The sequence below is a fragment of the Xiphophorus maculatus genome, chromosome 11, assembly GCF_002775205.1.
Source record: "Xiphophorus maculatus strain JP 163 A chromosome 11, X_maculatus-5.0-male, whole genome shotgun sequence".
Taxonomy (NCBI): Eukaryota; Metazoa; Chordata; class Actinopteri; order Cyprinodontiformes; family Poeciliidae; genus Xiphophorus; species Xiphophorus maculatus.
Genome location: NC_036453.1, coordinates 9,847,859 through 9,875,590, shown reverse-complemented (window position 1 = coordinate 9,875,590; position 27,732 = coordinate 9,847,859). Strand labels below are relative to the sequence as shown.

At 38.6% G+C, this 27,732-nt stretch overlaps 1 protein-coding gene across 2 annotated transcripts in view; it reads left to right on the top strand.

The window, feature by feature from the left end:
* sgcd (sarcoglycan delta) overlaps positions 1 to 27,732 on the top strand; it is a 158,491-nt gene that overhangs the window by 46,994 nt on the left and 83,765 nt on the right. For both annotated transcript variants that reach the window (XM_023342312.1, XM_023342311.1), the window contains exon 2: positions 17,358 to 17,543. In XM_023342312.1, coding sequence (XP_023198080.1) covers positions 17,358 to 17,543 — 186 coding nt within the window. The remainder of the gene's footprint in view (positions 1 to 17,357; positions 17,544 to 27,732) is intronic.

Genomic DNA, 27,732 nt, shown 5'->3' with positions numbered 1-27,732 from the left:
TAAAAAGTATTACAAACTGGATCTAATGAGAGAATCAACAGAAAATGAACTAAATCGGTTCAGAGTATTTCACCATTGCCATTCATTTTCCTGCTTCTCTGTCTTTGCACACCCACCTCTGTCTGTTTCCTCCGTCACGTCCCTGAGAGGGTACAACATGACCGATTGCCACTTAGCATAAAAATTGTTGTTCTAAATGGTGGTGGGCTCCCAAACAACGGAGCAGCGTGCATACAAATGAATGTTTAGCCGGCATCAGAGAAGATGGACGGCTGCAGCTGAGCACCTATAATGATGATGCCGTGGGATGGACGCAGTCTGCAGCCGGCGACGCAGACTTTTACTGAAAACCATCTTTAAGTGAAGTCAAAAACACCATCAGTCAGCTTGTTGCTCCTTTCACATGGAGAATTATACAAAGTGCTTTCGTCCAGAATGAAATTACATGTAACATAAAGAATGATTTTCTCCTAAATCTACTTCTTTGACAAGTTAGTGACCTTCCTTCCCTTCAGTCTGCAGGCTTTATTGTCTGCTGGCGTGTTTTAGTGTCATTTTTTAGGTTTATTTTTGTATACTTTGACATATGCACATATTCAATAAATTAGATTATTGTAGAAAAGTGCATTTAGTTCGGCAACTCAGTTCACTTTAAACTCAATTCATCATGAACAGTAAAATAAACTAAATCTTATCAAGTATTATTGGTCTAGTTTCTAGTGCAAATATCTTAGTGGACTGGAAATAAGACAACTAACGTACAAGTAACTTTGAATCAAGTTGTAGGAGCTTGTTTTAGGTAAGTAATTACCTAATTTGAATTAAAAACACTAGTTATGGGATAAATGACTTGTTACAAGTGAAAGAAACTGCCAGTGAACATAGTATTCTTAACCAATATCATGGAATTATTTAATACAAGCACGCTGAGATATTACTTTTAAATTAGTTCAGTCTTATTTCAAGTGGACTAATATATTTGCACAAGAAACTAGACCAAAAATACTTTGAAGTGTGGGTGTATGGTCCTAATTTTTAGTTTATATATATATATATATATATATATATATATATATATATATATATATATATATATATACCGTATATATCTTTAGTACAGTTTCTTAGGTCATGTCTGCTTTGTGAATCTGGATGTTTGTAGTTCACACTGCAATATGGTGACAACCAATCTGTTGTCAGATGAACACAAACATGCCGTATGTAGCCTGCTGGGCTTCGCTGCCCACCAAACTGATGCAGTTGGTGGTAGAGCAGGTGGTAGACAGTTTTAACACACTGTTTGAGAAAGGAATACCTTCAAGGACACACACCATGTCTGACAGTTGCTGTTCTTGATAGTGAAATTAAAGTTTTAGCTCTTTTCGGAGTGAAGCAGTTGTTGTTTTCACTGTAATGTTGTACAAATAGATGGTTATTTTTTTTAACAGGTTTGGGTGAATTCGCTGCATTTCGCTATAACACACAGCTATCAACTAATATTTTTAAATGGATTCATCCATTCACTAGACTGTTTATCTGTGTCTATCCAGACAGTATTTATTTATTTTTTTTCCATTTTTTTCTCCGAAGAGTTTTTGCGGCGCTAGTGGCTCGTATTTTTTAGACCAGTGGTTCTCAAATGGGGGTACGCATACCCCTGGGGGTACGTGGAGGTACTGCAGGGGGTACGTGAAGCTTTTCAAAATATCTTTAAAAAATCAGTAGGCTCCTCATAATAAGTCTTGGGAAAAATTATTTTGTAAAAAGTTCGATAAAATATAAATGTGTGTTCATGCACTGAATTTTATATTCAGTATTTAGTTTCAATATCCTTTAAAATAAAACGGACCCCCCCACCAAGTTAGTTTGACCCACGGATCCAGGGCACTCGTCAACGACCTGTCGTTATCATGATTACACTGTAACTATGGAGACGTGGCTAAAGCGTAGCATCAATGCTGCTGAAAGTACAGATAAAGTGAAAAAGAAGGCAAAACCAGAGCCGACGAAGTACATAATGTACATGGAAAAGTATGTTTTAATGGGATTTACGTCCACGATCTCCGTACCTCTTTTTTATTCCAAAAATGCTTTGCCAGTGTCAGGGGGTACTTGACTAAAAATATATTTTTAAGGGGGTACATCACTGAAAAAAGTTTGAGAACCACTGTTTTAGACAGTAGACAGACAGGAAGGAGGGTGAGGAGAGGGGGGAAGACATGCGGTAAAGGTCGTCGGGACCGGGAGTCGAACCCGCGATGGCCGCGTCAAGGACTAGGGCCTCCAAACGTGGGGCGTGCTAACCCCCTGCGCCACCACAGCACGCCCCCAGACGGTATTTTTTTACAAACTTCATATTTAACTCAGAAATTGATGGGCTTTTCCTTTTTTTCTCTCTGCTTGTGCTCTGTTGTCATATCGGTCCTATATTCAATTTAAAAGTATTTGTTTAGAATTTCTTTTAAAAAATCACTTTGAAAGAACTGATAACACTGGGAATTTAAGGGTGCATTTCCATCAGGCTCCTTTAGTCCACTTTAATCCAAGTGTAGTTTGTTTGTACAGAAAGTCCGGTTCATTTGGGGAGGTGTGAGAATGTAATTTAACTCCTGATGTGGACCAAAAAAGTGAACTTTGGTGCTGTTTGATTTAAATGCATAATGTGAATGCAAGCAGACCAGAGAGCACTCCAAAAGCAGGAAGTGGACTGTAGCGCAGGGCATTCTGGGTAAATACAACCACAACAAACTCGCACGTCTAATGCTAATGGGAGATGTGGCTCAGAGACCTGAAAAATGACAGTTGGTGTGTTTGATCAGTTTATAAGATTTTCTCTATAGAAAGGTTTTCATAGGCGAACATTTTCCTTTTAGAGGCTGCCTTCTAATCATTTCAGCTGAGATATGAGGTTTGGACTGTGTGGGAATCAGAACATATACCAAAGCGGATTTCATCAGTCAGATTGGTGGTTGAAAATAAATCCTTTCCCACCCAACCTGTTTGGATCTTTTTCCGCTCCAGAGCTTCAAAGTCGACAACAAATCCTCCCTCTTAACTTCCCAATCCTGTGTCAGAAGTGTCATAGGCTCCTTTTTCCTCCTCTGCTCACTCTCTGAGATGCTCTCTTATGTCTGAAATTCATCTCTTCTTTCTGTAGATTGTTATCCAATGTTTACTTTTCAGTTTCCAGCATTTTCAGGTTCCAGACTTTGTGTTCATTTCTCTAAATCCGTTGCTTCAGCAGCCTCTTCATTAGAGTCTGTCTGCACTGAAACACAAAGAGCTGTGCAGCACTTGGCGTAAAAGCACTTTTGAAACATAAATGAAACGTCACAATGATAGCTGATATCGGCCAGCACCGTCACCCCTTCTTCTGTTAATAAAAAGGACGGCTAGACTACAATTATAAAGGTCTTTCTCGTCCCCATAGCAACTGATTGCAGACTGCTAGAAACCTCTTCGCTTTGAGTTGATGTGACTTCCATACGTCTGAACATGAAGATATGGACTGAATCTGAGGCTGTTCAATACTATTGAGCGTCTTCCTCAGCTGTAAACAAACACTAATTTACTCGTTGACTTCAGAGAAATGTCGTCGGCTCAGATTTCAAACTTTAATGTCTTTAACTTATGACTTCTTTTTTAAAATTGTGATCTTATTAATAAAATAACATAGCAGGAGTCTAACAGATTTTGAAAGCTCATAGCCCATTGAATAATACATTTATCTACATATCAGCTCCAATTTATGCTAATTGTACCATTTATTGGTGAAAGTTTCTCAAATTTCCAGGAAGGTGGTTTCCATTTTGATATTTAATCTTAATAGTGTTTAATTTTTATTCATCTTTATTAATAATCAGTCCAAATAAGCTGAATGGAGAATCTAAACTGTGCCATCACTCATCAAGCAAATGACAAAAATAAAAACCACAGGAAGGACATATAGAACGTGACATCAAACAATTGCTCTTAAAATGTAACCAGCCCCTGGTGGAAGGATAGTCCCTGACAAGTTTTGTAAAAGTCCTAAGTGGGCGGAGCTAAGCATCACTGAGCGCCATGGCCAAGTGGGGCTGTTGTATTTCAAGTGTACTGAGATATTTTCACTAGAAACTAGACCAAAAGTACTTGGTAATATTTTGTGTTTTTGCTGTGTGGTTATGCACTGGTCGATCTAAGGAGGCCAGTATTGAGACGATTTTAGGCCAAATAATGCAGAGCTAGGCAAATTTACATGAAAATGTCAGTTTGAACAGAAACATGAAGATAGAGACCTAAATAATATATTTAGGCAGTTTATCATAAAATTTTTTAATACGAACGATCCACCTGATGTGCCCTGAATGCACCATCTCACAACTTCCTCCTGGCCTGTATGGACCCGAATTGTTCTGGAGGATTAATCCGCCTTCTGCTGCTACACTGGAGACTAGAATTACAAGCACAAAGTTTCCCCAATTCAGGTGATCAGAAATTCAGCAAGACTGTACGATGAATTCCTGATGGCGCGTTCTCCTTCTGGACCAGTATGTAGACACGCTCCAAAGCCTCCATAACTCTTCATTGTGCTGTCAGCTCTGGGAAAGTGAGATGCATTAGTGTCCAGGTCTTAGATAATGCTTGGATGAGCTCATGGGAATTTGTTTTTGATCGATTTAGTTACCAGTACTCTTTGTCTCACTGTTCTACCTGTAGTCCAGTTGTCTCTTCAGAAGTTGGCGTCCAGCAACTTCCAGGTCCAACACACCCAAATCCAGTGGCTGAACTATCTCTTTAGCATGAAATTAAATCATAATTAGGCTTAACTAATGATCTAATTATTTGATTCTGATTCAGGCACATTTTTTAGTCCCTTGACACACTCTGTTGCCAGCAGTTCATTCTGACTTAGGAAGCTATAGCTCATGTTTACCTTTCATAGAACTAATTCATAATTTTGCAGCAAAAACCCTCAAAAAGTGAAAGTATGTTATATTTATCTCACTGCAAATATGAGTACCTTATAAAAGAATAGATGCTCTGATGTTTCATTGCCTGTAGTCGTAAGAATCTAATGATACGACTTTGTGCAGATTGTGAAGGTCTTTGATTCTTTCATTCCCTGGTATCTGCATCTCACCAGCAAGCTATTCCAAGCTGCTATTTTCTCCAGTGGTCTACCACAGAGTGTTGCATCTGCATTAGCAAGTAATCAGGGCAGGCATTAAGGGTTTTATTAAGACATACAAGGCTGTACAGGATCTATCTGGTTGCATGAGAGTGTTTTCTTTAAATATCGGCAGCGTGAACCTTGAGCGTTTGCTTTGTAAGAGTTCCTGTATTATTCAGAGCATGGAGAGTGAAATCTCTTCAGGTTGTGGCTTATGTGAACTCACTATAGTCTTATTTGGGCGGAATAAAAGTTCAGCATTAGCTCAGCCATCTTGTCTGCCCTTGTGTCCCTTTCTTCATGCTCACTCTTGACTCTCGCTGGAGATCTTTTGAGGTAAGAGCAATGATCTGCAGCGCTCACCAAAGTAGAACAGTCTTTCTGACAGAAATTCACTCTGCAGCTGAAACCAGTCTCACAGATATCCTGAAGCTTTTAGACTTGTTGGAAAATTTGTCAGGGCTCATTTTTCAACAAGTAAAATCAGCACTAACCATCAAGGAACACAGGCGGGACTCTTTGGACATCTTACAGAAAGAGGTGTCATTGGTTTTACTTCCAACGTTTAAGCAAAAATACCCTTTAACAAAACAGATTTCATGGTTTCTCTAATGATCTGAAAACTTTAGGATGGAGGGAAAAGAAGAAAACAGAAAAATCTTTCAAGACTTTATATCCTATCCCGTTTTTCTGAAGGTTTATGTTACATAAGGTGGACATGGATCTTTTTTCACTGAACGGTTTCCAAAGCAGGTTTGGATGTTGTGAGCAGGACGTTTCTTATATTTCTCATCTGTTTGATGAAAGACAAAATGATGAAAACAGTGGATTTAATCTACTATATTTCTACATGCTGTTTCTATTTACATGGCAATTGAAAATCCAACAACAGTGATGTTTTATCTGTGCTGTTTTGGTATTTTGTTCACAAAAAGCTGTATTTATTTTCATATTTGAAGCTGCAGATGAAAGTTGTCTTACAGTGATGACAGTATGTTTGGAAAGTATCAGAGTATGATGCACTGTCTACCAAATATGGAAGCAGTGATGGCTAGAAGTAATCAAAACTAATTTTCTCTGTGGAGCTTGTAGACCTGACAAACTGGCACTCTACTCAGTGTTTTAAAAGTTCCATGTTGTGAGTCCAGTGTGTCTATAGCTCACCGAAATGAAAAAGGATATTTTGTGACAAAAGCTGTCATTCGCAACCCTGAAATTCTGTCAAAATTCAGATAAACTGTTGGAATGTTTTGCTCCAGTTCTGAACAATATTTTTACTCAGATGTACAATGGCATTAGCGCTCTTATTTCTTTATGCTACACCATACATTGAGTTTGACCCAGGTCCTAGACTTTAAAAAACAATTACCCCTGATAAAAACTAAACGTATGACGGCTGCGTCGAGGCCTTAGTCCTCGACACAGCTGTCACAGGTTCAAGTCCCGGCCAGATGACCTTTATCATATGTCTTCCCCCTCTCTTATTACTTACTTTCCTGTCTAACCACTTTGAGATAAAGGCCACCAGAGCAAAAAATACTTCAAGAGAATGCTACACACGAAAAATAGAAGTTAAAATAATCATAAGCCAGGTGAACGCAAAACACACTGGTTCATTTTATTCAGACAAAGCTGCAGCTAATTGTGCTTAGTTTGCTATCTGACAAATAATTTTATTCAAGAGATCAACGTTATGCTCACAAACAACACCAGCAATAGCTTTGATGGTCTGGCTCTTTGTTGCAGTAGCTAAAGAGTGAACTTTGATTTATTCACTTCCCTCATGTTTGAGTTGTTTCTTACCTTAAATCTGAGACTTGAGTTGTTGTATAATTTGGAGAATTTCTGGAGATTTCCAAGCTGCTTAATCTGTGTTTTGTTTTGTTTTTTCCCTTTTTTGTATGTGTGTGGGGGTGTGTGTGCATGAAGTGGCCACACATCCATTGGTAATTGGGACAACAAGCAACTTTTTGTTTATAGCCATAACTGTTCTCATCATCTGCATGTTAAACATATTTGGCTTTCAGGATGTAACGCTAATGGTTTTTTTGTGACAGAGGAGAATATTTAAAGTTCAAAAAGGTCTGAATAATTTTGCTATAATTTTGCTACCTGTTTGTGCAATCACTGTTTTACATTCTCACTCCGCCCTTATCACTTTTCGTCAATATGCATGAACACAAACAAGCCTTGAGAAGTTCGGCTGAACTGCTCTGCAAATAAAGTTATTGTCGTTATTATTCAGCGCCAGTGCTCCCCTCGAGGGTGCTTCCACTGCAAAGCATATGAGTGTTTATGGTTCATGACACAATTATGATTAAGATGTTAGCCTCTAACAGTGAGGAGGATGGGGCGGAGAGGGAATGAGAGGAGGAGGAGGGGAAAAGAGACAGGCAATTTAGCATCAGCGAGCCTCTGGTGGGATAAAGGCGAGCGGCGCACTGCTGACCTGTCACTGTGCTTCTCTCTGATCTGAGAGGACTCTCTACCCAAACATTAGCCTTCTCTCCTTGTTTTCAGCCCCATTTCTTCTTAACAAGCTGTATTTCTATTAAACTCTGAAGCTGTGCTGGGAATTCCTCACATTTCTCGCCTGTTCACTGACATCTGGGAATATCTGCCTCTAATGTGCCGAATCAGACTGAACAAACTGTTTAATTTAGAAACACAAACTTGTTACTTGTAAGCTTCAGCGCTGGCATAGAGGGTGCTGACTGGTGGATCTGACTAATGTCCTCCTCATGGTGTCTGAGCTAAACTTTAGATCACTAGAAAAAAGAAACACATCGTTGGTTTAGAAAAACATCTACTATTGCAGGAGTTTTCCTTCCTGAAACAAAGTGTTAAAAACAACCTGACATGTAAAACAAACTCAGTCAGTTAGGAATAGAGCTGCACCGAACTGATAATATCTGTAACGGCCAAATATTGAAAAAAACTCTAGATCAGGAATTGTGACATTAAGAGCAGATCTATTCAGTCTAATTCTATACTTTGTGTGGTGGGCAACAGCATGCTGTATGTATTTTTAAATTATTGCTGGGATTTTTAATTGTACTTTTTGAACCATTTGAAAGGTTTGTTGCAGTTTATTTTTGCATATTTGACCAAAGAAGTCAACAAATTGTTTTTTTCAGTTTCTTCATTATTTATTTTACATGCAGTTTTGCCAGATTGGACTGAAAAATAAAAAACAGCTTTGGGCGGGTTGTTAAAATTTAGGCTGTTTTTCACAACGTTTGGCTGGTTTTTAGAGAGGAAAATTCTTTGGAAAAAGTTAACAGGCGGCAGAAAAGCACAAAGCTCTTGAATGCAGTAACATAGCATTCATAAATATATACATCTTTAGAATCTGTTGAACTCAACATCAATGAATAGTCATTGGCTAATCAAGTGTCACCATGTAGTGTATCCAATTTATCACCAGGCAGTTGATTTATGAATGGATAGATGGATAGTAGGCTACTCAATGGATGGATGAACACTAACTGTAGACTGCAGGAAATAAAGGTTAGAAATTCAAATGTTTTCCCACCTTCAGACCTGGATTATCCTGTGGATGTTTCCGGACTGCGTTGGGCGTCACTGTTATTCTGAAACAAGCAGCAGATAATCTCTGGTCTGAACAGGTTTCCTCTGTTCAGACCAGAGAAAACCTGGCAGCAGTCTGTGTTGCCTGGAAGATGTTTATGGAGCAGCTACTTACATCCATTTTCACATCTCTTCCTCTGCTCATGGAAAAGAAAATTCAATTCCTATCCAGCCTTTTCTTTTCTTCCTTTTTTCCACATCCCTTTTGGCCAAGGAGTTGCTGCTAATGGCTGTAGCTAGCTTGTGTATTTATAAAGTCGGAATGCGTGCAACCTCCAGTAATGCTCTATATATTGGCAGCGGCCATCAGCCTCACACTGCATCTATAAAAGTTCTAATGGAGGACTGCTTGGCTATTTGGCAGCAGGATTGACCAATAACATTTCGTAAAACCTCATTTCTCTCCCTAATCAGAGACAGGCTTTGTTTGTGGACCATTGGGTTTTCTAGCCGCTGTATGCATGAATAGCTGGCTCAATGAGTGGCACCGTTGGACGGCACCAGGAGGGATGCGGGGCGGCGCAAAGGCCAATGATTTGATTTGCCACCAATTTGCCACTTATTTTCTTTCTCCTCAGCTCCACTTTCTTAACACGCACCTTCACGCTGGTCAGAGTGGCCATTATTTAGCTTCCCACCAAGCGCCATTTAGTTTCCCCGGCCTGCGCTTCCTTTCAGACTTTATTGGAAAGCTATCAGTAGCTCTTTGTGCATGCATGGAGAGTCTGCACAAAGCAGAGAGCAGTTATATATCATTACTGCGCTGCATTTATTTGATTTGTGACACACGTTGTGAGAAAAGTGTATGTACGGCGTGACACCATGTGAATGTGGCCATGAGAAACCATCAATAAGCACATTACTAAAAGTTGGGGCTTTTGATTAGAACTCCCATCTGCTTGTCAGGAAGCCAGGCTCTGATCATGCATCATGTATTTGTACTGCCAAGTTCATATTTCTTGTTACATTTTCAAAAATGTAATGAGAAAGAATTGGAGATAATCCAATTCTTTTTTATTTAAACGTTGTTCCACACATTTACAACACTTTAATAACCTTATTCTGGCATCCATTCATATATTGTAAATATTTAATTTGATTTTATTTTCATTTCATTCACTTAATAAATATGAAAAGTTTATGTAACAACTGTGTAAATCTTTATATTTTATACATTTGCTGCAGTCTTATTGGTTGTGCAGGAGCTTCTGCTTTTCAGTTGTATAATTTCGCATCTGTTTGCAGCCATTTTCACGTGTAAATGTAAACGTTGAATTGGGGGGCGTGGCCAGCAGCACCTTATTTGAATTTAAAGCGACAGGAGGCCCTAAAACAACTCATTATGAAAGGAGCTCAAAATTGAGCAGACTAAAATCTCATCATCTAAAAATTATGTTATGTCTGCAAAAAATATAATACATATTTTGTATAGCCCATAAGCCTACCATAAACTGTTCAAGGAAGCATAATAGGTCACCTTTAATAGTATTTTTAATGTATTAATAAGCATGTTTGAAACTGAAGGAAACCACATCTGGCTGTAAGGCTCTGTTTGTGTATTTGCTCTGTTGAAACTCAATCTGATCGTCTTTCTTGTTGTATTTGTCAACTCCATCACTGTGGTTAAGTACTGGAACCAGTGGGGCTTGCTTTATACTCTCCGATTCCTGGTTCCCTCCTCTGGGAATGCTAAAACTTCCTGCTCCTGTGAGATTTCCCATCAAATTCAGGGGGATCCCCACCCAAGTGTCACTCTGACATATGTTCAATTTCTTTTCCTGAAATGAAATGATCATGAAAACCTTTCTGTTTGTTTTATTTTTCCTGCTTCAAATGTCCTTTTAATATTTCAAGCATGTTTGCAATCGAGGAATTGCTGCATTTTTACCTCCAAGCTTCCTCTCAAACTTTATTCACCGTGTTTGCTGACTTCATCATTGGGGTTAAGTACCGGAACCATTGGCCCACCAGGACCCACATTGTTTTTTCCCTTTGATTGCCTGTTCCTGCCTGTGGGCGATGTTATAACTGCCTGCTCCTGGGGGATTTCCATAGGAACCAGTGGGATCCCTATTCCAGTGCAGTTCCCCGAGACAACTTATTTACTATGACCGGCTGTTTGTTTTGTAGAAGATACACCACAGAAGTGAAACAGGAATGAAAAACCTCTACTTGGAGAGGATGTATAAAGTTTACACACCCTGTTGAAACGGGAGGTTTTCATGAATAATTTCAAAACTTTTTCCACCCTTAAAATTCTCCAGTTACATGAAAAAAGCTTTGAGCCAAAATTCAATGAGTTTCCTTTATTTTCATGACTATTGACATTGTAGATTCACACTGAAGGCATCAAAACTATGAATAACATGTGGAAATATGCACTAAACAAAAAAGTGTAAAACAACTGAAAATACCCCTTATATTCTAGTTTCTTCAAAGCAGCAACTTTTTGCTGTGATTACTGCTTTGCACACACTCTGCATTTTCTTGATGAGCTTCAAGAGGTCGTCACCTGAAATGGTTTTCACTTCATAGGTCAACCTGCCCTGTCAGGTTAATAAGTGGGATTTATTGCCTTATAAATAGTCATGAAAATAAAGAAAACCCATTGAATTAGAAAGGTGTGTCCAAACTTTTGGTCTGTACTGTATATATATATATATCTATATATATATATAGATATATATATATATATGGTGTTGGTGGGGATGGTGTTGGTGCTGGCAGGGAAAGCGTACACGGAACGACATAACCAAGTTGCAGGCATAGTGTACAGAAACATCTGTGCAGAATATGGACTGGAAACCCCGAGATCAAAGTGGGAAACACCCCCAAAGGTGGCGGAGAACGCCAGAGCTAAGATCCTGTGGGACTTCCAGATCCAGACAGACAAAATGGTAATGGCGAACCAACCAGACATTGTCGTAGTGGATAAACAACAGAGGAAAGCCGTTGTGGTAGATGTAGCAATACCAAGCGACTGCAACATCAGGAAAAAGGAGCACGAGAAACTAGAGAAATACCAGGGCCCCAGGGAGGAACTGGAGAGGGCCTGGAAGGTGAAGACCACAGTGGTGCCTGTGGTCATCGGGGCCCTCGGGGCAGTCACCCCCAAACTGGACCAATGGCTACAACAGATCCCAGGAACAACATCAGACATCTCAGTCCAGGAATGTGCAGTCCTTGGCACAGCCAAGCTACTGAGCAGAACCCTCAAGCTCCCAGGCCTCTGGTAGAGGACCCGAGCTCAGAGGATAAGAACCACCCGCGGTGGGTGAGAAGGGAATTTTATATATATATATATATATATATATACACAGTACAGACCATCATATATATATATATGATTTTGAGATTATCACAAATTGCATGAAAGAGATTAAATGTACTTTGGACATACGTTATATTAGTATGTTTCTATTGATATTAATATTAATATTGTGCACCTATGTGCTTTTGTTTGCACAGAACTTGATGTATGTCTTTGGTTAGTTTTTATGTATGTATTGTTACTCATTTTGTTTGTCCTTGTTCTATTGCATCATCGTTACCCTTCTTCTAAGACACATTTCTTCAATGGGAGACAAATAAAGTATCAATAAGAGACAAATTTTACAGTTAATTTCCGGTTATATGGAAAAATGTTAACTCCTACCAAAACCCTCCAGTCGCAGACAGAAGGGAAAATAGAAAGCAGCCCAGAGAGCAGGATATTGTTTGTTTTTATTTTAAAAAAAAATTAAGCATTACTTGCAGTACAGATTGTAGCAGGTCATGACACAGCTTTTCCTTATCAGTAATGCATTTATACGTGAGTGTTCAAGTCGCTCCATCTGACTCACTTTGAGTTCTGCTGCTCCGCCGCCAAGATGCCGTCCTCACACCTGGAGACGCTTGGCAGGCTTTCCAACCATCCTGGCCTTCATTTATTCTCCATATTCAGAAATCAAATCACCTGAAGCATATACAACTTATATGGACACACAAAGAGCATGATTCTCTCACCTATTTGTTCAGATTAGTACTGCGACTAACAATTATTCTATTATTCTGACAATTGATCGAATATTTTATTTATTTTAAAAATAAATTGGCACATTTTGCAGAGTTTTCATTTAACCATGTAAGCTTTTTTTACACAATATTAGAAATGCATTAAAAGATTCAAATAAGCAAATAATACTCTTTTGAATAAGAAAATAAAATTTTTTGTGACTACTGATTATTTGTAGCAAAAGATGCATCTGTAGCAAAAAAAAAAAGTCTACTACTTTGTTTATCTTTGTTTATTCTTTGGATTAATAATTGGGTAACAAAACCTGCCTAATAGGGACTTTTTTGTAAAAATTTGAACCAGGTGATGCTAAAACTACCTCCTCAGGTCTCCTGGGTTCAGCATATTTACAAAGAAAGTTTCTTATCTTGACAGCAAAATGTATCGATTTTCCTTGGTACAGTTTTGGTTTATTTATTCCTCTGAATATAATCGTTCAGCAAATGTCCATTTTTAAAGTTGGTATGATTAATTGATAAGTAACTTAGTTGAAGAATATTTCAATAATCAATTCATCATGTTTAATTTTATTAATCGTTTCAGATTAGTGTCTTAACTGATACATTAGATCAGCTGAACTAAATTTTAAAAATCTATTTTTGTTTTCTGCCTCTACAAACTTTTTAGATGAGTTAAAAATGAATATATGACAAGAAAAGTTTCTTCTGAAACTCTAATATTTGTAACTGACAACAACTCACCAGCTTTTACTGACATAATCTGTTTCATTTCACATCAGGTTCAGGGTCAGCTATCTGAGCCTGTCACAGCAGACAAGAAAACATCAAAACTAATCTGTGGAGAGGAAATGGGAAACCTGTCTGCCAGCCTTTGGATCGTGTGTGTGCTTCTTCATAATCGGGCTTCATGGTGTAAACAGAATATTCCCGTCAGCCCGACTGGACCAGATTTGAACGGGCGACGGGACGGGGCGGAGGTTAGTTATGGGAGGTATCATGAAGGTCTCTCCTGCGGCCGGCGCTCAGAGAGAGGAGAAAAGCAAGTGATGCAGAATCAGGAGCTTTATTAATCTGTGCAGGCCGTGGTGTCGCTGTGAGGATACTGCCAAGAAGCTGATCAAACAGCCTGGCGTCTGATTGGCTGGAGCAGGTGGTTGTGTTTGAATAAATCTGATCCAAATATTCAGCATGAGTAACCGGAGCCTTTAGAACCAGCTGACTCAGATTCGGTCTGAATGATTTCCTGAGTATTACAGACTTTTAATCAGTTTTTTTATTTCTTTAATTGACTTCATTCTGACTTGATTGTCTTATTATATTTCATACAGGGCTGTTTTATTTACTTTTAGCTCATTTTGATTTTATTAATAGCTTATTTTTGACTGCTGCTTCATTCATTCTTGTAAGATAGATTTTTTTCTGCTGTCGCTTGTTTGTTAACCTTACAAGTTGCAGAACATCTGCACACAACCGAAATATGAAAGTTTCAAATTATGAGAAAATATATTCATAATGTATTGTAACACATTTTGTTGTGTTTCATACCCACGCATGGTGGGTATGAAAATGATTGAATTTAGCACTTTTAGCATTAGCTTTCACTAAATGACGTGTTGGTGTAATGCTTTAGCATTGCCCTTTGCTAACTACCATGTTGGAATAGCATTTTAGCATTAGTTTCCACTAAATACTGTGTTGGTATAAGCATTAGCTTCTACTAAATACTATTTTGGTGTAGCACTTTAGCATTAGCTTCCTCTAAATACCACATTGGAATAGTGTTGTAGTGTTGGCTTCCAGTAAATACCGTGTTAGCATAGTGCTTTAGCACTGGGGGTGGTAGTGTAATGGCTGTAATGAACATTGTCACATGGTTTCTAGAGGCAGGTCGGTTCACTTGGACTGTTTTTTTTTATATGAAAAGAAACTAAACAGCTGGAAAAAGCAAACTCATCGAGTAACTCGGATAAAATTAAAAGTTGCAGAACATCTGTGTGAATGTATTGCATTTACTTCAGATAGTTGTGAATGCAGCTTTCCTTCTTATTTGTTTATACTGCATAATTTTCATCAATGTGTGAATGCGTCATTAGTATGAGTAATAAATGCTTAGGAGCCAATCGGATCACAGCCCTCAACTCTTTCTAATGTGTTCATTCGTATCACATATAAAATAATAAAAATTCCTCCACAGATCGAAGATGTTTTGCTGACTGCAGCGTTGGTGTCTCCTGCAGCTTTCAGCACTTTTCCACCCGTTGCCCTGTCTTCTGCCATTTGTTTCAGTTAGGGGGTAATGCGTGTGGCTGTCAAAAACAATTGGCTTTGGTGGTGTGAGGCTTGCCCCGCAAAGTGCGCTGGACAGTAAATTGTATTTTTCCACAGCGTTATTAGGACATTATTATAGCAGCGCTGGAAGTGAACAATGCCTCATCGTCCTCACAGCCATACAATTAGAATCATCATTAATCGCTACTATCAGCACATCAGCAGGCTGAAGGGGTTATAATAGAGTTATAGACCACTTATTGGGTAATCAGTCAATGCGATTGCTAACTAAACTGTCTGTCATGGTGCCAAAACTGAGTGGCTGTCCATTGGCTCAAAGAAGAGAACAGGATTGTGGGTGTGTGAGGGGAATGTTTATGTTTGCACTTCTGTTCAGATGTGTTCTTTATATTATTTTTCTCTAAAGAGGCGGTGCAGGATGTATCTGTGAGATTCCTGGTTGCAATAACAAAAGTTTGATTTTATTGCAACTAAAAGACGTGCTACGTTACACATAATTTAAATGTGAATGGTTTTACATATTGAAGGATAGTTGTCTTTTTTGCCAAATTGTGCTCCGATGAAGCTGTAGATGGAGCTACATGGCTCTGCATGCAAATAAACAAGATATTAATGGCATCATGCAGGGTGCAAATTATACAGCAACAATGGAGAAGGAGAGTCAATCTGTTGTCCATGATGGAAACTCCGTCTTGTTTCATTATATCAAATGTCTATATAACTTAAAGTAATCATATCCCTGATGTGACACTCACCATAATCTTTGTGTTGGGTTTCTTTAGAAAAACGTTTTCCTCATTGAATGAAAGACTCCCAGTTTGCCTATTACTCTGGACTCTATTGAAGAAAACTGAAAAAAATATTTAGTCTATTCTAAGCAATAAAATAAGGATCCAGGTCATTCTTCATTTGAAAGCACTTGCTGTATTTAGCCAAGTTTTAATGCAGACATGCAATTAAAAGCAGATTTGGTGCACCAAGGTGTAGTTTATGTAGAGTATAAGTCAATGAGTAATATACATGTGATTTTATTTACCACGCAAATAGAAAGAAACCAGAAAGCTTGAAAAAGTATCTAACATTTTGTAAGTAGATTTTAACTTAAAAGTTGTAGTTATGTCCTAATTTATTTATTCTTGAGTTGTGGGGGCACGCAAAATAAATCCAGGGACCACAAATGCCCCACGAGCCCCACTTTTAACACCCTTGTTCAATAGGGAAAAAAAGTGGAGAGCAGAGTTAATGGTCACAATAATTCTAAACAATGAAAATTAACATCAAAATTCAGCGGTGACATACTTTTCTATCATTCACTTAAACGACTGATGGAAATGACCTTGTTTTGTCTTCATGGCGTTACGAGGCTCCCGATAGCAATAACAAAACTAAATGCAATCAAAAACAACCATTAATCATCATAAATGATGTATGTGAGAATGTGGCTGTTCATATTTAGTGGTTTTTTGGGGGGGGGTTGCCAGTTTGTTGATTCTTGCGTTGTGTGTGAATTGTGAGACAGTTATTTTTTGTTTTTGGGCATGTGCACCGACTGATGGCACCTTTTGAATTTCGTTGTTCTTGTGACAATGACAATAAAGATTTATCTTATCTTATCTAAATGCAATAATTATTGATTTTCATCCTGAGTAAATATTTGTTCCTGGATTAAACTATGTCCAGGGAAAGTCTAGCAAGCAGAAAACTGATAGAGTAGGGGAAGGTTTAAAGAGCAGCATGTCTCAGAGCTGGTGTGCACTAATAATAAATTGAATATAAATTGTATGTTTATGTATAAGTCAGGTTGTATTTAACCCCTTTACCTGTTTCCACTCACTTTAAGACTGTGTAAGATCATTATGAATGGAATTGAAGACCTGTACTACCAGCACAGAAATGTACAGGTCCCATAAATAAATTGTATGGGTTGGCAAACCAACATTTCAGACCGTATTTAAAGACAACCTATGAATTTAAGACTTTGTTGTCTTAAATCCTGATGACCAAGTCTGACCTTCTTAATGCCTCCATCTCTTAAATTTGTGTTGGTGAGACCTGCAGAGACCTCCTGACACTTATCAGCACAAGCACTGCAAAAATACAAAATCTGAAGTTAGTTTCTAGTTCAAATAGCTTAGTGTACTTCATATTAAATAAAAAAAAGTTATTTGTACGTTAGTTTTGTTTTATTTCAAGCCTACTGAGACATTTGCACTGGAAATTAGGCAAAACACATGGTAGAAATTATTGTTTTTGGAGTGAAAGCTGGCATATTGTTCCATCCATAATCATTCCTCATGCTCTGTCTCCTCAGATGACCCAGGAACAGTGCTCTCATAGGAACAATGTCCAGAGTTCAGAGAAACCACAAGTGTACAAAGTGGGAATATACGGCTGGAGGAAACGCTGCCTTTACTTCTTCGTTCTGCTGCTAATGATCCTGATCCTGATCAATCTGGCACTAACTATTTGGATCCTCAAGGTCATGAACTTCACCATCGTAAGTCCATATTTTGTGTATTTTTGCTGTGTCCCGTTTCTCTGATTTTTGATTTATTGCCTGATGTATAAAAAATGGTCTTGATTTTTTTTTTCTGTGATCTGCATACATTTTTCATTGACCGCTCTTTTTAAAGCTGCTGCTGCTACACATACGAGTTACACAACACCGCATCCTTTCAGTAACCTACATTTTCTGATGATTCCACATGACATGAAAGCGTGAGCCTTGAATATTTAAATCGGCCCAGTTATATTTTCTGGGATGATTAATTAGATGTTGAGTGCTGATCTGAGGTCAGCAGCTCTCTTGGACATTCACCAGTCTCAGTATTTCAGCTTCTTATTTGCATCACTGTGTTCTTCTTTTTCCAGTCTGCTGGTGGTTAAAGAGAAAATACATCTCCTTTCAATTTTAGGGTTCAAAATATTGGGATGAAAACAAGTTTTTTATTTTTTATTATTTTATCAGGTTCTAAGCATAAATGTGGCTTTAAGTTTACACAGAAGACTCCACAGTGTCATTATTGATTAAATAAAGATCAACTTGAACAAAACTAAGTACACCCTTGCTACTTCCAGAGGATTCAGTAAAATATTAGTGTGCACTGTTCATCTCTGACCATGAAATCTGACAGAAAACACTAAAGAGCACCGTTTCTGCAAGCTGTTGGATCATGGGAGGTTTACTACCCAGACAGCTTTTCTTTCTGACTTCATCTTTAATAAATAATAGTGTGGAATCTGTTTGTTTTAAAAAATGTTATAGCCAATTAAAGGCTAAATCAATTTCATTATATATATAAAAATACATATATAAAATCACAGAATTACCATTTTACTTTGTGCTCTGTGGTTTTTATGATGATGATTTTGAATCAGGGTTCTGCCCTGGGGTCTCTTTTTTCAATGTTTTTCAATATTTCTTCAATGCTTCCATTGAGCAATGTGATATGAACGATGTATGTGCGTGAGTATTGTTTACAAAAAAGACGGATCAGGAATTCATTTTAAAAGCTAGAAAGGAATGTAGACGTTCCACAGATTCTTAGGAATCTCTCTGTTTTGCTTTACTTGATCTTGATGCTGTTTGGGATTTTTTACTTTTGTCTGGAACAAATCTGCCTTCGAGTTTCATCTCAGACTGTCAAAACCAAACTCCCGCCTTTGTGTTTTCCTCCGACGTTAAATCTATATCGACACCCTGAGCAAATTTAGGAAACGAGCCAAATACACCTTTCTGCTTTCACGAAGCTCATTAATAATTCTCGTCCTCAAGCATAAAAAACAAAGCAAAGCAGTTTTACTTGTACAGCAAATATGAAAACCCGACTACAAATTAAGAGGAAAAGAGCTAATCTAATAATAGAAGGCCAACAAAACTAATTAAATCACGATTCCGTCAATCCAACAGAGACCAGGTTTTATTATAAAAACTGCAGCGTGTGCTGTTTTTGAGCCCATGTGACTCCAGTGTTTCTAAGCTTTAGAAAACATGTAAAACACTTCACATCCATCAGTGCCTGCAGAGCTGCTGTCTCTGAAGCTCTGAGTCAGTCTGTCTTCCTCTCTTCCCCGCTGCGTTGCTTCGTTTTTACTATTCCCTACCTTCCTGGTTTGTTTTCGCCCTATCAGCTGCACACATTGTCTTTCTGCTCGTATCAATCCGGCGCGTAGCGATGAGTCGGTATAGCCGAGGCAACACACACAACGTACAGCACACAGGGGCATGCTCACATGGTTGTTGATGTGAATAATACATGAGGCCCGCTTCACAACGCGGCTTTAATATGAGATCTGCATAAATCAGGAACGACTTTCTCAGATGCTGAGCCGTGCGTTGTGACGAAGAGCCTCAGTCAGTCGGGCTGTTTAATGTTTTTAATGTGTCTGCTTGATGGATTTATAGAATAAGAAAAACTTTTGAAATGTGGTAGATGGGTTTAAAAGGAGGGGGGAAAATAATGTCAAAGCAGATCAAGAAAGGGATGGAATATTTCTACTACTTTTTCTATCCTGTGATGTCTCAGTGACATCCTTTAATCCAGACACGTTTACTGTTTATGGGACTCCATAAAAAATGTTTTACAAGTTTACTCTTCAAAAACAGTTGCTCCTAATAAACTTTACACAGATTAGAACTTAATTATTCATGCTTATGGAGTATTTCTTGATCATTTATTAAATTATTTACCTATTTTTCACAGGAATCACAGGAAATATTGGACATAACGCATTAAGCTATGACCTTCAAACGTCTTTATAATAAAATTAAATGTTTCCTGGCCAGTCCTCCTCTTAAATTTATGAACATATCCATTGTTTATTCAGTTAAACTTCTCAGATAAAAAATTGAACATGAGTCTATCTTTGCAACATCTAAGAGCCACAAAAGCTACATGAAACAAATTAGCTTATTAAAATAGTTTGATTTTAAATGAAGGAAAAGCATTTTATTTTTGCTTGTTGCTAGGTAACCAGAGAGTGAGTTAGTAAGATAATGCCGCTAATCTTTCTTAGTTCTCCATGATCGGCTTTCCTCTGCCTACATTTCCGACAATGCTGTGCTGTATTATTTGTATTTTCTAATGATATTGATCATGTGTCTCAATATATGTATTGTTATTGATTTATTGTCCTGCCCTATAACTACCAAAGACATGTATCCATTTCATTTGATTGTTTTATGAAAATCTTCTGTTTTTACATTAATAGCGCCTGTTAAGCAGCTAGTAAAGCTAAACTTAGATTCATTTGATTGCAAAGACATCTTTCATATCCCGAACGGGAGCACTGACCTTAAAATACAGCGCTCCCTGCCAAAGGAAGTCAAACCAGTGTCGTCAAAGCTATTTTTAGTACAGTACACCCAGCAGAGCAGTTTCCTAGTATAGTTTCATTTTAAGAGATGCTCAGAAGGTTTTCTCTATGTAGCAGCAACGGTGAAGGGTCCCTATGAGTAATGTAAAGTGTGTAAAAATCCATAATTAAGTTTGGTATGTATTATCTGTTTTTAAAAAAACTGAGCATTCAGTAGACAGGAGGTGGAGAAAATATCATGGATAGAGGAGACAGAGGCATGCAGAGATTAAATATTCACATAAACTGCAATTACAGAGACAGAGAGTATGAATAATGAACGTGGGCAAGTAGTGGACAGCAGGAGATGTCCGACAATGTGTAGGTGGATTTAAATCAGTTTAAAATGGACCTTAAGATGCTGCAGGGTTGAGCAGCAAGCTTTGATCTAGCGGGCAGGAGCTCAACAGTTGGACAAGCAGCACCACAGGTGTGGCCAACACAGCTCAGGAAATGTTGCTGGTGTTGTTGAGTTACTTTTTTCCAATCTCAAATTGTGGCAACTGATCACCAGCTGGGGAAACATGCAGAGTTATTTTTGCATTTAAAATAGTTGGAAAACCGAGTCGCTTGAATGTCCAGTTTGGCCATGATGGGTTTGAGAAAAAACTTAAAGACATTACCACTTACATACTGAAGCTATAAACTGAGTGTGGAAGTAATGGCACATTTTCCATTTTTACCAACTGTCTTTCCAAACTACATTAAACTGATCTGTTCTGCCTAATGGTCTGAGGTAGACCGTTAGGCAGATTTTAATGGGGGGGGGCAGGAATATGCCCGATCTAAAATCGGACATATTCAACATTGTCTTGGCCCGATTGTCTCAGCCTGTGGGGTTTTCCCTGACTGGGGGCGAGACCCAGCCTGTTGAATGTGACAGGTAGCCAATCAGAAAGCGCGGTGACGTAAGAACGGAGGGAAATCCCAAACTGTGGACTTGGCAACTGAGAGTCCGGTGGACATCGGAGGTGATATGTGGAAATGTTTATTACTATATGTAAAGGTCATTTTAATATATGTTTATTATATGTGGTTATGTTTATTCAGTTAAAAATGTTAACTACAAAAAAACATAACTCACCTCCAAATCATAGTGCAGCAAATAGAGCGGAAATATTTAATTATTTCTTGCACACCCGGTACCAATTGGTCCACGGACCGGTACCGGTCCGCGACCCGGGGTTGGGGACCACTGCTTTAAGGTGCCTGCAACATGATTGTGTTATATTTGTGGAAACATAATATTATTAAAATGTTTTAAAAAGTAGGGCTGCACAGTGGCACAGTTGGTAGCACTGTTGCCTTGCAGCAAGAAGGTCCTGGGTTCGATTCCCGGCCCGGGTCTTTCTGCATGGAGTTTGCATGTTCTCCCTGTGCATGCGTGGGTTCTCTCCGGGTACTCCGGCTTCCTCCCACAGTCCAAAAACATGACTGTTAGGTTAATTGGTCTATCTAAATTCTCCCTAGAGATGAGTGTGTGTGTGAATGGTTGTTTGTCCTGTATGTCTTTGTGTTGCCCTGCGACAGACTGGCGACCTGTCCAGGGTGACCCTGCCTCCCGCCCAGAACGTAGCTGGAGGTAGGCACCAGCAACCCTCCCGACCCCATTAGGGACAAAGGGTGACCAGAAAATGGATGGATGGATGTTTTAAAAAGTACATTTTCAAATCTGAAGTTAGTCGCTTTTGACATATTTGGTCATAAAATTCCCCCTAAAAAAATTATTTTCAGACTACTGCTTTGCAACTTTGTTGCGTGCTTTTATGATGTTTAAGGGGAACCCGAGCTGCACTGATCACTGTTACAACAACACAGACAGTAATGAGGAATCTGATGTTTTTTAGATATTCCTGCCAAGATATCTATATCTTTCCTGCCAGAAAGATATAGATATATAGAAGAGCAGATACGTTTTTTATCACTACTTTTCTTCTGCATTAACAGTTTACATTGACCGCTAGCATAGGCGAGGAGTAGAGCAGTCACCTTTGGACTTATAATTTCTACAAACAAAAATAGGCCAGTTTTGTCAAAATCATATGTTTTTACATCTTTCATCATAATATAATGTGAATTATCTCCTAACTCCTAAAAAAACCCAACTTCTGTGACTTTTTATCAGTCGTTGGAGACGACGCCAAATGCGGACTGACAAAGTTGTACCCAGCTGTACAACTGCAACACATACTGTAGGTTCACCCAAAGGAGGCCGACACTGACTAGTTTTTAGGCAACATATTGCAGGCAAACTAAACACATTTACACAGGAACATAAAAATAGAACTCTACGGCTGCGTTCACACTGCAGTCTGAAGTGACCCAATTTCAATTTTTTGTCAAATCAGATTTTTTTGCCGTGGCCGTTCACATTGCCGTTCACATTGCCGTTCACATTGCGCAGGGGCTCTGCCAGGAATCTTGAGCCCCATGACAAAAAATTTAATTGGGCCCCCCCACGCAGCTGCTGTTACAATTTTTTGAGTCTATTTGACCTTTCAAAAGCGTCACAATTTCAATACAAGTTTGTGTTAGAATCATGGCAGCAAACCAACAAAGCGCAAAGAATCTTTCACAGTTTTCCCCCCAAACCAACCAAATGAGTTGAGTAATGCTTTGGATGCAGCTAATGTTTGCTAAAAGATGACTAGCTAATACCAATACAGCAAGTTAAGCTTGTTAAGCCTAAAGGCTACTGGTGTTGTTGTCTATGTTCAGCTACGTAGATTGATTTTAAGCCGACACACCCCCACGCCCCCGTTAAACTCGTCTGGAGCTGACTGCTGCTGAACACCGTCACCGTCAAGCCCTCCAAGCAGGAACGAACCATTTCATGCAGATCCAGGGGGGTTCAGGGCAAATGTGTGCTTTTTGGCCTGGGAGGGGTAACATTTAATTTTTATTGATAAAAGCAATTTTAGAAAACATAATATAATTAATTTTGTAATTGACAGGGCCCCTTTTTTTATTTCTATGAACAAAAAAAAATAAATAAATAAATAAATTTTGGAGGGCCCCTTGTTGGTCAGGGGCCCTTGGAATTGTCATAACCCCACCCCCCTATGCAGCTCCCCTGCCTATGCGACCTGTATGTGTTCTGCAGTCTGGACGGTCAATGACCTGAAAGTGTCCCACATGTGCAGTATATAGCGTCAGTGTTCTCAGTGTTTTCCCACCCCAGAAGTGAACATGGAGGCTAACCGTAGAGCATAGCTTACACATTTGAAGTTGTTGTCCGACTGGAGCAGCATATTAACAACTTAATCTTCATATAGTCTGTCATAGTTGTTTTTCTTCCTGCTTGCATGTATCAGGATGCAGAATAGTGACATTTATTGAGTATCAGTGGCGTTCAGTTTGGATGAATGCGACCTGGACGTTGGGTCGCATTTGAATCTGATATGTATCAGATATGAGTCGCATTCTAAAAGAATCTGACCTGTATTGTTCAGACTGTCATGAAAAGATCGGATACAGGTCGCATTACCTCAAAAAAATCGGAATTGGGTCACTTTAGGCTGCAGTGTGAACGCAACCTATTATTTTCCTATTTCGACAGTTTTTCATCCCAAAAAGAAAGTTGATTTGGGGGTTTGTCACACTGTAAGTGGATTTCATGTCTAATTGATAATAACTTCAGATATTTGGCAGATTTTTTTTTAGATGGGAGACCTGTTGCCCCTTGCTGATGCATGAGCAGCTCTGTCTGAAGATTCAGGTCACAGACAAATGTCCTGACATTTTCTTGTAGGAGTCAAGATTCGTTATTCCATCAGTCAGGGCAGGTCGCTGTGACCCACATGCAGTCATGCAGCCTCAGACTGAAGTACGCGTGTATTTTCTTTCTGCAGTCTTCAGAAACAGAACCATGTTAATATCCCTTTATTATTATTATTATTATTATTATTATTATTATTATTTGTGTTATTTTTAAAATTTTATTTTATTTATGTATTTTTTCAAATTTGATCATCCTACAGCCACAAGATAAAACACCAGGGTCAAGTCCAGCCACATATTTCCAGTTGGATTTAGCTCTGGACTGTAACACTTGCATATGTTTTGATTTAAACCATGTCATTGCATGTCAGGCTCTGGCTTTACGGTCGTTGTCCTGCTGGGAGGTGAATCTTCATCCCCGTCTTTTAGTCTCAGTTTTCTCTTTTGATCATTTCTGTTTGTTTCTTCTATCTTGTCATTTAATTCAGTTATTCTCATTGTTTGTGTTTGTGGATCAACTAGTCTGCTCCCACGATCCGTTTTTGTATCTGCTGGTGACATAAATACTTTTGAGCAAAGTTTATCCGATGCGGTGAGGAATTACGTAAATTTGTGTGATTCTTCACTAAAGACCTATAAAAACTGTCAAAAGGCTGAATGCTCCTTGGAGGAAATTGGAATGCTGTTGTTGGTTTTGAACCTTTGCACATTTCTTGAAACAGATTGTATGTTTTGCAAACTCTATGTACATTTGGCAAAATGACCTGGATAATGCAGCACAACATCATGGATCAGCTGCAAAAGGTCACATCTCTCCAAAAACACTTCATGTATGCTTCAAAACTAAACTGAAGAGCATTACCTACAGGAGACCTGATCTCCTGTTGGTATCATAGATACCCACCCCCAACATGGGCTATTCACACTCCTAGCTTCTGGCCTGGAAGGTAGGGTCATAATAATGGGTCATGGACGAATGGAGGCTAATTTGAGCCATCAGCGTCGTCAGTTTGGACAGGGTCTTGTGGCCCTGTTTTGGCCCATCCAGCGAGAAATCGAAAACCTGGCCCTGGTAGTGTTAATCTTTGAAAAATTGAGATCTTTTACACTGTTCACTCTTTGAATTCAGGCCAATATTAGAGACAGGTTGAGATTTTTTTTTTATTACTAGAAAAAAGTTTTCTGATAATTGAGTCAAAATAATAAGAGAATAAAGTCTTATTTTTATGAAAACTCCAACACAAAAAGTAGCAAAAAGTTTAAATGAGCATATTGTGCAGCTACACTTTGGCATACATTTTACAAATAATACTTAATGTTTTGTAAAAAAAAAAAAAAACTTCATCAGCATGAAGTTATTGTCAATAGCAGCACTTTGAAACAATTGAGCAACTTTGTCTATTTTGAAGAAACAATCAGACAAACTGATCTGGTCACGTCAGATCCTGATAACTAAACATTTTCCTAATTAAAACAACTTTTTTTTATTATAAGCTGTTATTTTTTTCTTATTATTTTTTCTGTTATTCTTAATTCTATCTTCATGGGAATTTTTTTCATGGGATGATTGAAATAAAAATCACTTTGTAATTAAATTTTCAGAAAAGAAAGTGAGAAAAAATTAAGAATAATGCCAGATCTCAGATCTGGAATTAAAAAAAGTTTGAGATTTTATTTTGTAGCCAAATTGCCCAGACCTAATAAGTACCCTCTGGATTTCAGATAAGTAACCTGGAGGTTCTTGTAAAAGCACTGTCTGAGTTTTGTATTTCTGTCCTGACTTGCGAGCTGCTGAGATCTTACACACACATCCAGCTCCCAGATTTGCACACCGACACATGGAGTGCCCGGCTAAATTTGGCCTGTTGTATAAAGAGCTGTGATGCTTGTTGAGCTGGTTTATGACAGTGATTTTGGCCCGTGCAGCGCAGTGGCATCTGGAGAGTCATCAGTCAGCCTGAAAAATAATATGATTTTCAATTTAACCTCAGAGTGAGACTGCTTAAGGTGTCCTAGAAGCAAATTGCTATTGGTTGTGTTTTTCTTTTGCCCATAGTTAAGTCTCCCTTGTTCACTTCAAAAATAGCCTTCTTCATAAACACAAGGTTCTTGGATGTAATTATCACTTCAGGCCGGTGGTGCAGCCTGCACCAAGTGTGATTTTTGCCCTGCTTTTTGTATCAGTGTGCATTAATAATGGGATTTCTCAAAAACAGGTGTAACTGGAACAATTTTCTTTTGATGGAACTAGCATGTTAGTTTCATGCAAGAGTGCCTTTCGAGATGTGAAATGCACTCATGAGAAGCAAAGTCATTTCTAAGTAATTGTGCCATCTAAAGTTATTAGAATGATAAAAAAAGAATAATTTATTTTGTCTTGTAAACCTGGAGCGAGACGGCACAAACGGTAATGAAAGGTGACTTATTATACTTTCTGGAACAGGTTAGGGTGGGTCTATGGTTTATATAAAACATGTTCATTACATTTCTTGCACAAAATTATTCTTAGATGATCAGATTTTAGTCTGGCCAGTTCTGCCCATTTTGAGCTCCTTTCAGAATGACCTGTTTTAGGGCCTCTTGTCACTTTAAACTGAAGTAAGCTTCTGTTGGCCACGCCCCCCCAACTCAACATTTACACTCGCACATGAATAGATGCGCAACTATACATGATCATTATAAGCGGAGCCTCCAGCACACCCTGCAAGAATGTAACAAGTAGTTTCTGGATGGTAAGTCATCACCAAAGCATTCGTCTTTTCCAACAGCCATTATGCAGCGCATATAGCAGTAAATCCAGCTGACCAAATGTCTTGTAGTTCCACTGGGGTTGCTTGGTAACGGCGCTGTGCATATGAATTGTGACCTAACATTCGTCAGGTTTTTCAAAATAGCTCATTTTCTAGACATTAGAAATGAACTCATTGAAAACTGCTGGTTGTTTCGTTTTAAGTGTTGAGGTTGTTTTGAAAAGCAACTGGAAGTACAAACGTGCAAAATGTGAATTTTGAATACTAATTCCCCTTAAAAAACTGTGTTTTTAGGCTTATTTAATCTGTAACGTTTTTCTAGTTCAAAGGTTTTTATTTGATCTTTTCCCCTCTTTTATTCATGCACTTCTTCCTCTCTCCTCTCCACGCTCTGTATTTGCTTCCTCCATTGATCCGGCTCTGTTTACACTTTTGTTTGCCTGAAGACATTGGGAACTGTTCCTATAGAGAGAGTACGGCAGCATGCGGCTGGTACAATGGGAAATAAAAATGAAGTCAGGTCTGTTTTCAGGCACCAGCTCAGTCACGAAACATCTGAGGAGGTTCAGTAGGTAAACATCTCCGGGTTTGCTGCTGATTGTTGCCACTGCTTACGGGAGAAAGAGCAGTAATTTTCATCTTGATTGCAGTCTGCCTTCCCTGCGTCCCCCATGGTGTTTCACTCATGCAGAAGAAGGAAGAGTAATGAGAAGTCAGAGACGAATAACTAGCAAGCTAACACTGATGAAGATGTTTCTGACAACAGTATTTCCATGTTTTATCTGTTGTTTTTTTTTCAGTTTTAGGTCTGTAGTGAAGGTATTCCATCACAGTATGAAAGTTTTTCCTCTACTTGTGGAA